The 14,913-nt window shown below is 39.0% G+C and overlaps 1 protein-coding gene across 1 annotated transcript; it reads left to right on the top strand.

Moving 5' to 3' along the window:
• Positions 1 to 7,097: 7,097 nt before the first annotated feature.
• LOC133901852 (annexin D5-like) lies at positions 7,098 to 12,039 on the top strand. Its single transcript, XM_062343386.1, has 7 exons — positions 7,098 to 7,364; positions 9,131 to 9,276; positions 9,627 to 9,845; positions 10,385 to 10,600; positions 10,684 to 10,773; positions 11,477 to 11,680; positions 11,759 to 12,039. Exons 1-6 carry the CDS (start codon positions 7,289 to 7,291, stop codon positions 11,678 to 11,680), a joined length of 951 nt encoding a protein of 316 aa, XP_062199370.1. The 5' UTR covers positions 7,098 to 7,288; the 3' UTR covers positions 11,759 to 12,039.
• Positions 12,040 to 14,913: the final 2,874 nt, after the last annotated feature.

Here is a 14,913-nt window from a genome sequence, read left to right as displayed (position 1 = left end):
TTTATGGATGAAATTCATCAAGAAGCCATCGTAGCCGGGACAAAGCTTAGTTAAATTGGAAAATTATCAGAAAAAATGTACTCATCAGATGATTCGGGGCTAGAAAAAATTGTACTCACCGAAACTTTGTGTTCAGAGGCAGCTTTACCTTACCGGATGGTCCGATGTCAAATGGACAGAAGCAGCGCAACATTGTTGACAAAGGGAGAATGCAGATAGCTTCAACGGATGGTCCAGTGATCACCGGAGGATCACGCCGGACTAATTCTTGCAGAAAAGAATCCAAGTACAGAAGAACGAAGATTAACTCATCGGAAGGTCCGATGCCTGTGTTGTACACACCGGATACTTCGCACCAGAGTATTTCCTGCAGAAGCGTTTTCAAGAGTTAAAGTTCGAAGAATACCTCACCGGATGATCCAGTGATAGATGTTGTGTACACCAAAGGTTTGCACCAAAGCAGAGTGCAGAGGTTCGGATGGCTCAAATGTACTTACTGTATAGTCTGGTGATAGAGATGATGTATACACCAAAGTATCTAGTGTTTAGGATGACTTTGAGTGGAATCCAACGGCTAGTTTCTGGTGGTGTTAACAGCTTTTGTGAGACGTTGGGTTAATAACTAATTGACGAGTTTGAGGCTATAAATACCTTTCCACTCGATTATTTGAAGGTGCTGGAGTCTAGAGAAGCTCTTATACACTTGAGAAGACATCCAAGCCATCAAAATGCTTAAATTATTCATCTAGGGCGATTAAGCACACTATTAGAGAGTGATTAGTGCTTATAGACCTAGATAAAAGTGTTGTTAGGTGCTACAATCTAGAGAGTGGATTAAGGAGTGACCCAACAGTGTATCGAGAGGTACGCCGGTACTTTGGAGTCTTAGTGACTCGCTGGTAACTTGTTGACCCTTCGACTTGGTGTGGAGTGGCGGCAAATTTATTGACCCTTCGACTCGCTGGTAACTTGTTGACCCTTCGACTTTGTGTGGGGACGCGAATGCCCTTGTCTTTGTAATTAAAGCTCCGAAGTGAAGATGGTAAACAAGTGACTAGAATAGAGTTTAGTGGTGAGACCTCGCCTTGATGGCTTGATGGCTCATCGTGCTTGAGGGTCTTGTCTTGGTGACTTAGTAGCTCAAGAGTTGTGACTGGAAGAGACTTGGCAACCGAGAGTATATCTTTTGTGGAGCTTTAACGTGGACTAGGGGTGACTCGTGTGCCACCGATACCACGAGAAAAAAATCCCTTATGCCGAGTTTATCTCTCTACCTTATTTACGTTTTCGAATTTACATACTTGCAATTTACCTTACTAGTGTAGGTTGCAATCCTCTTTAGCGGTAGAGTAGACACACTAGATAAATTTAGAGCACATTAAATAGAAATTGAGATAGATTTATCTTATAAAATTTTTAGAGCCATTAGCTTTTAAGTGTTCTAATTCACTCCTCTCTTATGACGTCACCGTTTCTCACAAAGTGGTGTGATGCTAGTGGCAGCGTGGCGGGCACTCTGTGGTGGTGCATGGGTGGACGACATGGACCAGGTGTATAGGCGCTGATGGAAGTGAATTGCTGTGGGACCCGTTATCATACGGTGGTGGGTGAGATTATGTGGCACATAACAAGTAATGTAGGCCTGGAATGTGCATACGTGTAACAATTGGATTGTTTGAGGCGAGTGGATTGAATTATGGTTCTATTATTTTCCTAATCCAGGTAGCTAGTATGGTCACGAAAGTGTTCTCCGAGAAAACGGGTTCATTATGTTCCCAAATAGTGATGTCAACGGACAAAGGCTAGAAGGAAACATGTTAATTGGCTATTCAACTGGCACAAACATTTTTTCAATTAGGCAATGTATCAAAAGCTGGACAATTTTGGATACACAAACTCTAACATGCTATAGGGCACGCTCCTGTTGATCACACGACGCGGGCCGCGCACTGCATGGGCTGAGCAAGCGTGGTGTTTTTGTTGCTACCTAGGCTAAAAGGTCACTGAGTGAGGATGGATCACATATGTGGAGATTTTTTTTCTCGAAGGGTGAGGGTGGTGGTGGTGAAGAAAGCTAGGGAAGTAGCTATTTTGTACTAGTCCATTTGGTCACTTTTAAATAATTCTCTTATCTCGTGTCCGTTTTCAATTTTCATTTGAACCATTGTGTTTTTATGATGAGATCTACAAAATAAGACCACATTGCATATGTTTTGGAGTCATTTATGTTTGCTAGCAAGTTATATTTAATGGGACTAGAAGCTTATGTATACATTTAGTAATGGAGTATCCACATAAATTGCCACCAAATATATTAACCGAAGTTTCTCTATCCCATATGAAGTTCCTACCATTTCTACATAAGTTGCTACAAAATAACTCCTAAAGTTGTTAACTCGTCAGAAGTTGCTACACTGTATTACATAAATTGCTACCACATATATGTTTGAAGTTGCTATCGAACATTCGCTAAAGTTGACACACAATATCCACATAAAATGTAACTTTAAGTTGAGTTTTTATATTGCTACATAAGTTGCTATACAGCTACATAAGTTACCACCAAACATTCAATAAAGTTCCTATCAAATCAATGTCATAGCAAAGTTTGGTTTGATATTTAGTCTGTACATAATTTGTCATAAAAAATTCACTAAGGTTGCTACCAATATTTCACATAAGTTTCTATTTTACTTTTCGTTGAAGTTGTTACATGACTTTCTTCACCGAAATTACAACCACAAAAGCTACAAACAACAACTTACTATCAAGTTAACAGCAACTCCTTAAATAATCTTAGTGAATATTTTTGCAGCAACTTCTATGAGTACATGGTAGAAACTTAGTTTATGGTTTTCAATAGAAATTTCACTGCACCGATATTTTCATTGCTCCGATCTGTGCAACTGATGGCACAATCTTATTTCCGTCGTAGATCTACAATGGCGCAATTCATGATAATCAGGAGGTGGAAAGATAGGGTTGTCCCTATGGCGGCTTCGACGACGCGTATGCTTGGTGTCGACTTCGGCCTAGTGGAGTTCGTCTTCTTCGCTGCTGTGAAGGCCCCCTCCGTCGATCATGTATACGTCATCAACTGTGTTCTCCATTCGGTTCAACCGGATGAAAATTTCTCCATTGTTGTTCATTAGAATAGATACATTTTCGTCAACTGCAAGCCATGCTTGAATGCTCATTTCTTGCTGAACCATGGCCGGTGACTTGGTAGCAATGCAGTCTGGTTCTGGCTGATGCGTGAGATCATAAAGGTGCAGCTAGATCTGGATGAATGCGAGTTGGTAATTGAAGATGGTTTTTGGGTTGACATTGTGCTAAAATACATGAGGCTGAGATGATATCTATCATCTCATCTTTTTAAAAGACGGTGTCGATTGACCCAAATCGATCACTTTTCATCTTTTTAGAGGACGACGTCGCCATGATATCAATCATTTTATCCTTTTGAAATATGACGTTGATCGACCAATAATGATTTATAGCTAGCTAGGTTATATGTTCTGAATAATATGTGATTTGCATCTGTGTGATGTTACTAACCTTTGTGATATATATGTAAATATCTGTGTTTTATGTTTTGAACAATGTGTTAATGCGTTTAATTTAAGAATTATAAAGTGTATATCTGTGCGATCCTTTTCCTATATAAACAAATTTGCTTCCTAGCTGAGAGAAAGGGAGATACAGACAGTTTTTAAAAAATATGTGTGTGATAATAAACACAGACGGGTGCAAATCAAACCTGTCTGTGACTCTTAGCTATCACAAACGGGTTTGAAGAAACACTGTCTGTGACTCTTTCTATGCACAGACGGTTATCTGAAAAATCTATACGTGTGTAAGTGTATTACAGACGGTTCTGAAACCGTATGTAATAAGATCGATATAACATACACTTTTGCAGAGACAGAACCAATAACCGTATGTGATAGGATTTAAAACCCATCTGTGATAACTTGTTCTGAGGTAGTATAACTAGAAACGATTTCTTGAAAAATATTCACATGATATATAATTCCCATTGCAATGATGCAATCCATTTATTTACTTTGTCTTGTTTTCAGGGTCCTATGTAATCGTAGCTATCTAATACACACTCAAAATGTGATACAGTACGAAGGTTGGGAACAATAGGAAGCATTATTGAAATTGCTGTCAAGTATATGATGTCAAAGGGAATACCGGTCAGAAAGGGAAATAACTTTGGTGAAAGAATGTAAATGAAAGTTTTAATAGAGCACTATCTAGCAGAGGAACTCTTCCCTTGTCGGGATGATTTATTGCGATACTGAGTTCCAATCTTCAACGGGAACATATGAGGGATGCCTCATGCCACTTCTTTGAGTATAATGCAGTGGTATGTTACGGCTATCAGTTTAAGAAAGGTGTACTACATTTATATATATTGGACAAGATACATCTCACAATCCTCTTGGCAAAGTGCATATTAATGGTTCTGACAGATTTTTTATTCTAGAAATTTTAATCGCATTATTCTGTGGCGCGGCAAGGACCCGAAGCAAGTCCAATAAAAGAAACTTGCACCGGCCTATGAGAGGTAGTGGTTGTCTATGCTGAAAGCGACGTTGAAGGCTCTCTTAGTTGTATCTTACGTCGCTGACGCCTGTAATGCTCATGTAATGCTCTCGTCTTCTTATTAATACATGTCGGAATTATCTGGATCTTTTGAAAAAAAGAAAGCGATGTCGAATGGGATGCGGATGTAGGCTAGGGAATCTGAGAAGGGACGGCCAAGGCCATATCAAGTGAGAAATCAAGATGTATGGTACGGTCATGAATATCAATTTTGATGCGTTCTTAAATGAGAAAATCTACGATTTGTCGTCGAATAACTACTGATTCTATAATTCGCCATCGAATAAATTATGTTTACTTCTATACCATCGAATAAATGTTTCAGTTCCTTATATGCCATCGGATTCCGATACTACCCTCCGCTGCACTGTTCATGAACAGTATGAACAGTACCCGTGAATAAAAAAAGTCACAAAAAATATGTCGATTTTTGTGCACGCTCTATAATTCATAATCAACCCGTTTTAACTGTATTCACTAAAAATACTGTATAGAATTCAAACTAAAATTCTTCAAAATGTACTACTTTTGTAACTTCTTGCAATTTTTAAGCCTCATAAAAATTTACAAAAAATCTGAGAAAATTTACTAATATTCCTCTAATGTGATGTAATAATTTCTAAAATTATCTCCCGCGGTGAAAAAATTAGTTCTTTGTAATGCACAGTATTACAAAAGTAGCTCATTTTGAGAAATTTTAGTTTGAATTTTATATAGTATTTTTAGGTGAATACAGTTAAAATGGGTTGATTATGAATTATAGTGCGTGCACAAAAATTGACATATTTTTTTGACTTTTTTATTCTCGGGTACTGTTCATGAACTGTCAAAAAAAAAATGTCGATTTTTGTGCACGCTCTGTAATTCATAATCAACCCATTTTAACTGTATTCATCTAAAAATACTGTGTAAAATTCAAACTAAAATTTCTCAAAATGAGCTACTTTTGTAATACTGTGCATTAAAAATAACTAATTTTTTCACCGCGGGAGATAATTTTAGAAATTATTACATCACATTAGAGGAATATTAGTAAATTTTTTCAGATTTTTTTAAATTTTTATTAGACTTAAAAATTGCAAGAAGTTACAAAAGTAGTACATTTTGAAGAATTTTAGTTTGAATTCTATACAGTATTTTTAGGTGAATACAGTTAAAACGGGTTGATTATGAATTATAGAGCGTGCACAAAAATCGACATATTTTTTGTGACTTTTTTTATTCACGGGTACTGTTCATACTGTTCATGAACAGTGCAGCGGAGGGTAGTATCGGAAGCCGATGGCATATAAGGAACTGAAACATTTATTCGATAGTATAGAAGTAAACAGAATTTATTCGATAGCGGATTATAGAATCAATAGTTATTCGATGGTAAATCATAGATTTTCTCTTCTTTCTTGGGGCTGGGGTGCTGTTCTTCGCATCGCAGCTCGAATTGATGAGTACAAATAACAGCAAAGGGGTGATGCAATGCATTACAAATAATCTGATGCGTCTTTTGTTTTGTGAGGCAAATTCTGCAGCACATTGTTGAATGCCCTTGCAGTTAATATATCTATGCTTTTATATTCCTATAAAATATTTAATATCTTATTTACCTTTTATATCGAGATGTCTAATATTTATCTTCTATATATTTCAAAAATACATTTAATATCTTATTATTTGCTTTTCACATCTAGACATCTAATATTTATCTTTCATATATTCACTATTAGGCTTTTTCAGGGTGCGTCACCTCCCGCACTTCACCTTCAGCGCCAGGTTTCTCCAGAGGATGCGTCGTCTCTCGCACTTCACCTATAACGCTGATTTTATGGAGATGTTGTGTTGCCGCCCATATGTCGCCTCTACCGTCGTCTACCACAGAAGTTACCTCTATCGTGCTATTTTTACACTAAGATATTATGTGAGAACTATTTTTATCCTCTCACAAATCAGTCACTATCTTTATCCTTCTTAAAATGTTGTTATGGACGGCTAACTCTGAACTATACAACTCCTCCACCCTCGTATCCAGATACTCGTTATTCTCCTCAATCCCAAAATTATATGATCATATTATAAATTTCGTATATACAAATCTTTCATTTATGCTATATTCTATTATTTTTTGAATGGTTATATCTTAGATTGAGTCTGCGTGTGAAACATGAGTGTAGTTATTAATCCTGTTTGTGTGTGAGTGAATTTTATGCTTCCAATTGGCTTACAGAGAGATTAGAGATAGGTAATTGGGGATCGTAATCTTGATTTAGTCAATAATAAAGATATTGAGATCCTGCCCGGAAGAAAAATAAAAAAGAGAAAACAACGCATGCTCTCCATTTGGCAGCATGACGGTTTGCCTCCTAGCCGTGGGGTTGCTAAGAACAATTTTAATAAAGCCGGCATGTCCGTGGGTTTGCTACCACAGACATCGACCTGGTCCACCGAACGCGGGGAAACCAGAGCCGTGGGTGCCGTGCCGGCCGTTGCAAGCGTCGATAGCGCCAATGCCCAGGCGGTCTAGACCCGGTCCACTAATCGATAGGCTCTGGAGCCCGTGGACCGGATCCTCTCCTCCCTCCTTAAACGCGAAGCGAGCACGCCCAAATTGCACCCACCACAATCGCTAATCACTCACCCGGGCCGAGCGAATCGAATCGTGCACGCGCAGCGATCGCCGGCGATGGCGAGCCTCACCCTGCCGCCGGCGCCCACCAACCCGCGCCAGGACGCCGTCGACCTCCACAAGGCCTTCAAAGGTCCGTCACCACTTTCCCCGTGGATTCTCGCCCAAATTGTTGCCCCTCCCAAAATCTCCCACTCCCTTGTTGTTCGATTTGGTTAGAAACTACGGCCGAGCGGGAGAGTATGGCGTTGCGCGTCCGTGGTCTGGACCTGACAGCGCGTTGTTATCTGGTTGACCGGAGCCCGGACGAACGTTTCAGCTAGAAATTGCTGTTCCAGGGGCTGGTCGGATTGGGTTCAGATGGCAGATGGGACGGTGGTCGGTTGGAATTTCTTTTTTGTGCTGTTGGCGCATTATGGTTGAGGAGGGTTGTTGTTAGAGGACTATATAGACCATGAGATATTACCTAGAGATTGGGATGGACTGAGGTAGCTAGGTCAGGAATCGAGCTGGGCGAAGTGATGGCAATCACATTGATGAAGACCTTTTTTGTTTTCTTCTACGAGAATTTGCAGTCAAGTGGATTGTGGATTGTAATGACACATGAGGACTAGTCAAGATGGAGTTCTGGTCTCGAATAGTCCGGTCCTGGGGTTAAGGGTCCAATGGGTTGTTGTTAGAGGACTATATAGACCATGAGATATTACCTAGAGATTGGGATGGACTGAGGTAGCTAGGTCAGGAATCGAGCTGGGCGAAGTGATGGCAATCACATTGATGAAGACCTTTTTTGTTTTCTTCTACGAGAATTTGCAGTCAAGTGGATTGTGGATTGTAATGACACATGAGGACTAGTCAAGATGGAGTTCTGGTCTCGAATAGTCCGGTCCTGGGGTTAAGGGTCCAATTGATTTGAGATTCACAGGTATAAAAATATCGGTTTCCGGAAATTATGGACTGGTTTTCTGCACTGCAGTTGTGATTAAAGAACCCTGCAGCTGGTTTATAAGTTCATATGTTCCCTAATTCTTTTTTATTTTTGTTTGGCTCTCATCTTTTCTGTTTATTTCCCTTCCCTCAACCATCCCAATATCCTAGGAATAGCTCAATAGCACTAGCCGAGAAAAAGGACTTAAATCAGGTCAACTGCTTCCAGTCTTCCAAGAACTTATTTGTTATGGATGAATCCCTTCAACTTGGCATTGTTAAGAGCAATTTTGAAACTGAAGGGTTGCTTTACTCTCTTGAACCATCTACTCCCTTCTTTATCTTTAACTTCTACAAAATCTGAGATGCAACTTTGACCTTCACTTTTGTAATTTTACATCACTAAAAACTGTAGATATTATAAAAGTACTTTTAATCTTGAATATTATATGCTTTCAACGTATCCAACTTTCATATAATCTTGAATACTCATTGCTTAAAGTTCAGAATGTTTGACCACATGGGTTCTAAAGCATCAAATAGAACAAATAGGGGGAGTAATTATGAAACTTGGGCAGTGAAATCTTGGGCCTACTGCCTATGAGGCTATGACCGAATGGTGACCTAGGTTCTTCCTTAGCTGTAGAACATGTAACTATTGGAGTTGTTCTAGCAAGTGCCGTTTATTTTTCCAGTAGTACCTTTGTGACCTGTTACAAATGTTCTTTAGTGTGAGTTGGGCTTGATACGTTTAAATGATGTATGTTTACTGAGAGCAAGGGACCATTAGTAATGAAACTTGAACTTGGAAGTGAATTTCAGTAATCAAGTGGTTCGCAAAAATTCAGTGCTTTTCTTCAAATCTCAAAGTTTTATATCTATCACTTTAAACTCCATTATCTGACATATAGTAGGTAATGGTTAGCATGCTGAGTTTCCTTTTTGATTTTGACTTTGTTTATGGTCTTTCAGGGTTTGGCTGTGACAGTACAGCAGTAATAAACATACTTACTCATCGTGACTCGGTGCAACGTGGACTCATTCAACAGGAATACAGGACTATGTATCATGAGGAACTCTCCCACCGTATTTCATCTGAACTCAGTGGACACCACAAGGCACGAAAAGTTTGAGAAGAAATCTTCTCTTTATTAAATAAACCAAATTGTTAAGTTAGCTGGAGCAATATGCTAATCAACTGAATAGATTCACAAAGTAGAATTGATGATTTAAATAAGTTTTGTGGCACATCTGTTTATTTTAGCCTATGAGTCTATGACTCCCTCACCCTCCCCCTACCTCTAGTTTGTAATTTCGGGCCCGTTTTTACTCCTCTTTAATGCCATGACACGCAGTTCTCCTGCGCGTTCGAGAAAAAAATGACTTATTGTGCTACTTCAATCCTGTGAGTTGAATTAATCAAAATCATTGTGTTAAATATGTCTAACTTTGTTCCATGTGATTCCAGAAAGCTATGTTGCTGTGGATTCTTGATCCTGCTGGACGTGATGCTACTGTTTTGAGAGAAGCTCTAAGTGGTGACACTATGGATCTGAGAGCAGCCACTGAGATAATATGTTCCAGGACACCTTCACAGTTGCAAATAATGAAACAGACTTATTTTGCGAGATTCGGTACTTATCTTGAACACGACATTGGTCACCAGACATCCGGCGATCACCAGAAGGTCCTGATCCTTATTAGAGTATCTGTCTTGGGTTTGTTCTGCTTCTTCACCTGCTGCATGAAAGAAGCTGAAATTGTTTACTTTTTATTAAGAATTTTTAGTGTTAGACTGCCCTGCTTTCGGAACACGAATATTTGGCTATAATTTTTCTTTGGAAAATTCTTGATATGCCACTGAATCATTTCATAATATGTCATTGTGAGGCTGACATGGTGGGCTGGGTCAGACATGTCAGTGAGACATCCTCACATCCAGTGGCGTATAAGGGACTCATGTTCAGTACTCTGCCATATAAATAATTGCCCCTTTTCCTCGCTGACATATTGCAGTATTAGTGAGAAGTTGCTTTGATTGCTTATCTGTGTTGATAATCTTTTATACTTTTACGTATAATGTTGATGCACAACGAGATCATTAGCATGATTCCTGTGCAGTATGCTAATCAGTATTTTTTTTCCATGAAGTTAGTATTTATATCTGTCCAAATTTCAGTTGCACTTTTCTGCCAGAAGTAATGAAAGATATACTGTATATTTCAGCTTTTACTTGCCTATGTGGGAATTCCACGCTATGAAGGCCCTGAGGTTGATCCTACTATAGTGACACATGATGCAAAGGACTTGTACAAAGCTGGTGAGAAAAAGCTGGGCACGGATGAGAAGACTTTCATTCGCGTTTTCACTGAACGCAGTTGGGCACACTTGGCATCTGTTGCTTCTGCTTACCATCATATGTATGACCGGAACTTAGAGAAGGTAAAAGTTTTGTTCAGTATTCTTTTTGCATAAGCATTTTCTGTTCTCTTTGAATTTATCAGAATGCCCTTTATATATGATAGGTTATCAAGAGCGAAACATCTGGAAACTTTGAAGTTGCACTTTTGACGATTCTCAGATGCGCAGAGAATCCAGCAAAGTATTTTGCTAAGGTATTTCACTCATGCTGTCCTCAGTAAAGAAATATTGTAGCTTTTGAAATTGTTACCACCGATTGATTGTAGAGTCAAGTCTGTGCACTATTTTTCCTGTTAGATATGGCATTGCGCAGTGGATTCATAGATAGACAACATGAAATATGCTAGCTAGCTGCTCTTTATTTCAGGAAACTATTAACATGTGGTGAAGCAAGATCAGCTGTTGACTCAATACTGATATAAAGCTTGCTGTATCCAATATGAGTTGATTTTAGTTTAATTATTTTTCTTATTTTCAGTGTATGTAGCTTGCTACCAATCCATGGTATTGTTTTCTGCTAATACTGTCAAATAAGCACAGATTAGATTGCTCTGGTATCTTCAGTGCCCATTACGCCTCTCCTGGAGTGTCCTACTGTCCTAGCTGCTTTTTCCTTTTAGCCTGGATACTAATATCATAAACATGGGAATGTTGCTGTCAGAATATGCTGCTAACCTGAGTTCATGTGCATTTTTTTATGATTGTGGCTTTCTGTTTATGCAGAGGTTCCAGGATAGCATTCTCAAATCAACCAATATTTTTTCAAAGAAAAAAAAACCTGCCAGTTGTTTCATCTTTATAAATCTCTTCTTTTCATCATTGATGACATCTAATATTATCCGTTCTCTTGGTTTGATACTTGCCATGATCAATTCTCTCTAAATGACATGAATTCAGGTCCTACGAAAGGCCATGAAAGGTCTAGGTACTGATGACAAGACACTTATAAGGGTCGTGGTAACGAGGACTGAGATTGATATGCAATATATCAAAGCAGAGTACTACAAGAAATATAAGAAGCCGTTAGCCGAGGCTATCCAGTCTGAAACATCAGGGAATTATCGGGCATTCCTTCTTTCGCTTGTTGGTCATGGCCATTAGGTTTGTTCTCTTGAGCTACTGTGATTATGGCATGGTCGAATTGATCTCATATGCACTTGTGTTCTATGATTTTTCCAGGCTATGTTTCAACCATGGGACGTAATAATTCCATCAGTCCACCTAAACGCAGAGACCTACCTGGAAAAGTATGATGTCGCCATTTCTCTGTCGTGAACTTGTCTAACTGCCAGTTATATGTTCCTAGTATGCTTGTCTAAACCATTCATGTTATCATGTATATATTTGGATCTGGGGGTATAGTTGGAAATCTGGACGAGGCACCAGAACGATTGCTGGTTACAGTGGACTGGTTTGGCTCCATAATACCAATATATAATGTCATGTTTATGTGTGCTTAATCCATTTCGTTCATCAGTAATTGTATTTGGGGTTGTTCTTTTTTCGCTGTTATCGCTGAAGGTCACGTAGTAGAAGTTGTTTCCTCGGTTCTTTCGAAGGAGACTAGCACATACTGTGTCAAACGCCTTGAAAGATGCCGCTGTTCAACTCCCCACCAACTCACAGAAAATTTAGGATGCAAACTAAGCATCATGCATGTATGCACCATTTAACTGCTTGAGCATTTAACTGCTTGAGTGAACTTAGTGGTCCGTCATTAATGATCTGATTATTAGGGAAGGATCATCTTAATTTAGTTATTAATAACAGGTTAAGTTATGATTTGTTATTAATGACTCATTTATCAGTAACGGATCATCCTAATTCAGTTATTAGTGACGGATCAAGTTATGATTCGTCACTAATTACGATATTTATCAATGTAGAACTTTGGTAATGGCTTTGCTCGTGATATTTGCTATTAATAAAAAAAACATGGAAATGAAATCATACGACTGTTTTATAATATACTAGTTTTCATCTACTCAACAAGTGTTCCCTGCTGAAATAAAACATGTTATTTTAGCTTTCTATTTAAATGCTCAGCAATGCAAATTTGATCTTGAGTTATTCACATTTTTTCCTTTTCTTTTCTTTTCTTTTCCTCTTATTTTTTCTCACATCGGTAGCATTAGAATAGGAATATTGTATATTTCTGCTCAAGTTCGATGTAAGAGGAGACGGCTACAGACACAAACAAGCGTTCTGAAAATGGTGCAGAAATTTCATAGGGTGAGAACTCAATCTTCCAAGTTGAATTTGGCTTCAAAAAGTTTGCTAAATCTGACAGAGGGGGAGGGGGCGGGGGAAGAAACAGATGTAACTTTTTTTTTATATCCGTAGAGTAAAAAACATCAAAATCAGAGTCCGTATGCAGAAATTATGTCTGTTTTACCGAAGTCACTCTGAATCACTTATGAAGTTGCGATCATTTGCATGAGATATTCAGAAATTCATCACATATATTAATACAAATTTGGATAAAAAAAATTTTTATATGTAAATAATAACCCTTAATGAAATTTGAAAAAACCAGTCATTAGTGACAGGTCAAGATTATGACCCGTTACTAATATTCAGTCATTAGTGATGAGTCATGGTTATGATACGTAACTAATGATATTCGGCAAAAAATGTTAAAAAGGATAAAATATCCGGTTTTTATCACAACTATGTGATAGCACATAGCAGAGGTGGTAAGGTGGCTTCACGCACGATGGGGAGGTCGCGGGTTTGATTCCTACAGAACGCAAACTCGAAAAGAGTGTGAAAAATAGAGTGGCTTGTGAGGCATACATGATGGACTTGCATTGGGATGGCTCGGGTGATATATATACATACATATACATATACATATACATATACATATACATATACATATACATATACATATATATGACTTTTTTCATGTAAAAAACGCACGAAAAATATTCGTAAGTCATTAGTAACGGATCAAGATTACGACCCTCATTAATGTTCAGTTAATAGTGATGGATCACGGTTACGATCAATTATTAATGACTAAACATTAGCGACGGGTCACGGTTATAACCCGTCACTAATAACTTATCATCAATGACGCGATAAAAATGACAGGTACGAGACTCGTCACTAATGACTATTATCACCCGTCACTAATGATCTTTTTTTCATATAGTGAATATAGTTGTATAATTTTTATACATTAAATATACTTATAATTTAACTAATTATTAGTTAAAATATATAAAAGTTTGGTTTTCCCAAAATAAAATGCGCTTTATTTTGGACGGAAGGAGTAGTATTTGTTTTAACTACAGTACTACTGACCCTGACTTAGCTGATGTGAGTGAATGTTTCATAACAACGAACAAGGTCGTGGTCGATCTGCGCATGCAAGGGAAAGGGCAAAGATTGAGTGAGACTCATTATGCAAGCGACGACTATAGTATATTTTGGCTGCATGGAACGTGGCAAGCCAATCAATCTAACGAAAGAACATGTGAATAATGACAGGTCGTCAGGGCACAGTTATGTACGTTATCGGGAGTGATCATGCATATTCCAGCATGTGGTACATTGAGGGTGCTTTGTGAACCGCATGCATCAGCCTTCCAGCAAGGCGAACCGCCGCACCTATTAGTTTTTATTTGTTTGTAAGTATATCGTAAACATCTGTAGATACATGTCGCCTATTTGTATACCTATTTACCTGTGAAGAGCCAACGGTGAACGGAGGCAGCAGTGAGCCGAGGCGTGGTGCTCGAGGCGGTAGCGAGCTGGGATACGGTGCCGGAGGCGATGCAAAGCTGCGTGCTAAAGGTGGGGTAGGGCGAGGCGACAAGTGCTAGAGCTGGGGCGCAGTGTTGGAAGTAGCGCGGATCTGGAGCTGAGGCACCGACGTGTGGTGTTAGAGGCGACGCCGTGTTGCGAGCTGGTCTGTTGGAGGCGGGGGCGAGACGGCGTGGACCGCGCGATGCCAGAGCTAGGCTGCTAGGGTGTGGTGTAGGAGGCGACATGTATTTGGAGCTAGGGCATGATGCTAGAGACAGTGTTGAGCTGGGGCGAGGATGGGTAAGCGGCGACGGGGCTTGACAATGGTAGGGCTAGCGGTTAAGTGTCTAGGTTGGGTGGGTGTGGGTGTGACAGCTATGTGAATGACAGCCTTGACAGGAAACATGATGAGATTAGCCAATGAGGATAAATGAGGCATGTGAGAGATTAGGGTTTGTAAGATTGGATCCACTTGTTAGAGAGCTATATGGGTAAATAGATGTTACAGGTATGAGTATGTCTTAACTATATTCGTACTCGTATACCTATTAAGTAGTATTTTTTACCCAAAAATATATCCA

Source organism: Phragmites australis, chromosome 20, assembly GCF_958298935.1.
Source record: "Phragmites australis chromosome 20, lpPhrAust1.1, whole genome shotgun sequence".
Taxonomy (NCBI): Eukaryota; Viridiplantae; Streptophyta; class Magnoliopsida; order Poales; family Poaceae; genus Phragmites; species Phragmites australis.
The sequence above is the reverse complement of the archived record's forward strand: the minus strand, read 5'-3'. Positions and strand labels throughout refer to the sequence as shown.

What these genes read in the sequence shown, in the direction of transcription:
- LOC133901852 (XM_062343386.1), top strand. Translation starts at nt 7,289, where the DNA reads ATGGCGAGCCTCACCCTGCCGCCGGCGCCCACCAACCCGCGCCAGGAC. An exon ending in ATGACCGGAACTTAGAGAAG is followed by an intron (nt 10,601 to 10,683) that starts GTAAAAGTTTTG and finishes TATATATGATAG; the next exon opens with GTTATCAAGAGCGAAACATC. An exon ending in CAGCAAAGTATTTTGCTAAG is followed by an intron (nt 10,774 to 11,476) that starts GTATTTCACTCA and finishes ACATGAATTCAG; the next exon opens with GTCCTACGAAAGGCCATGAA.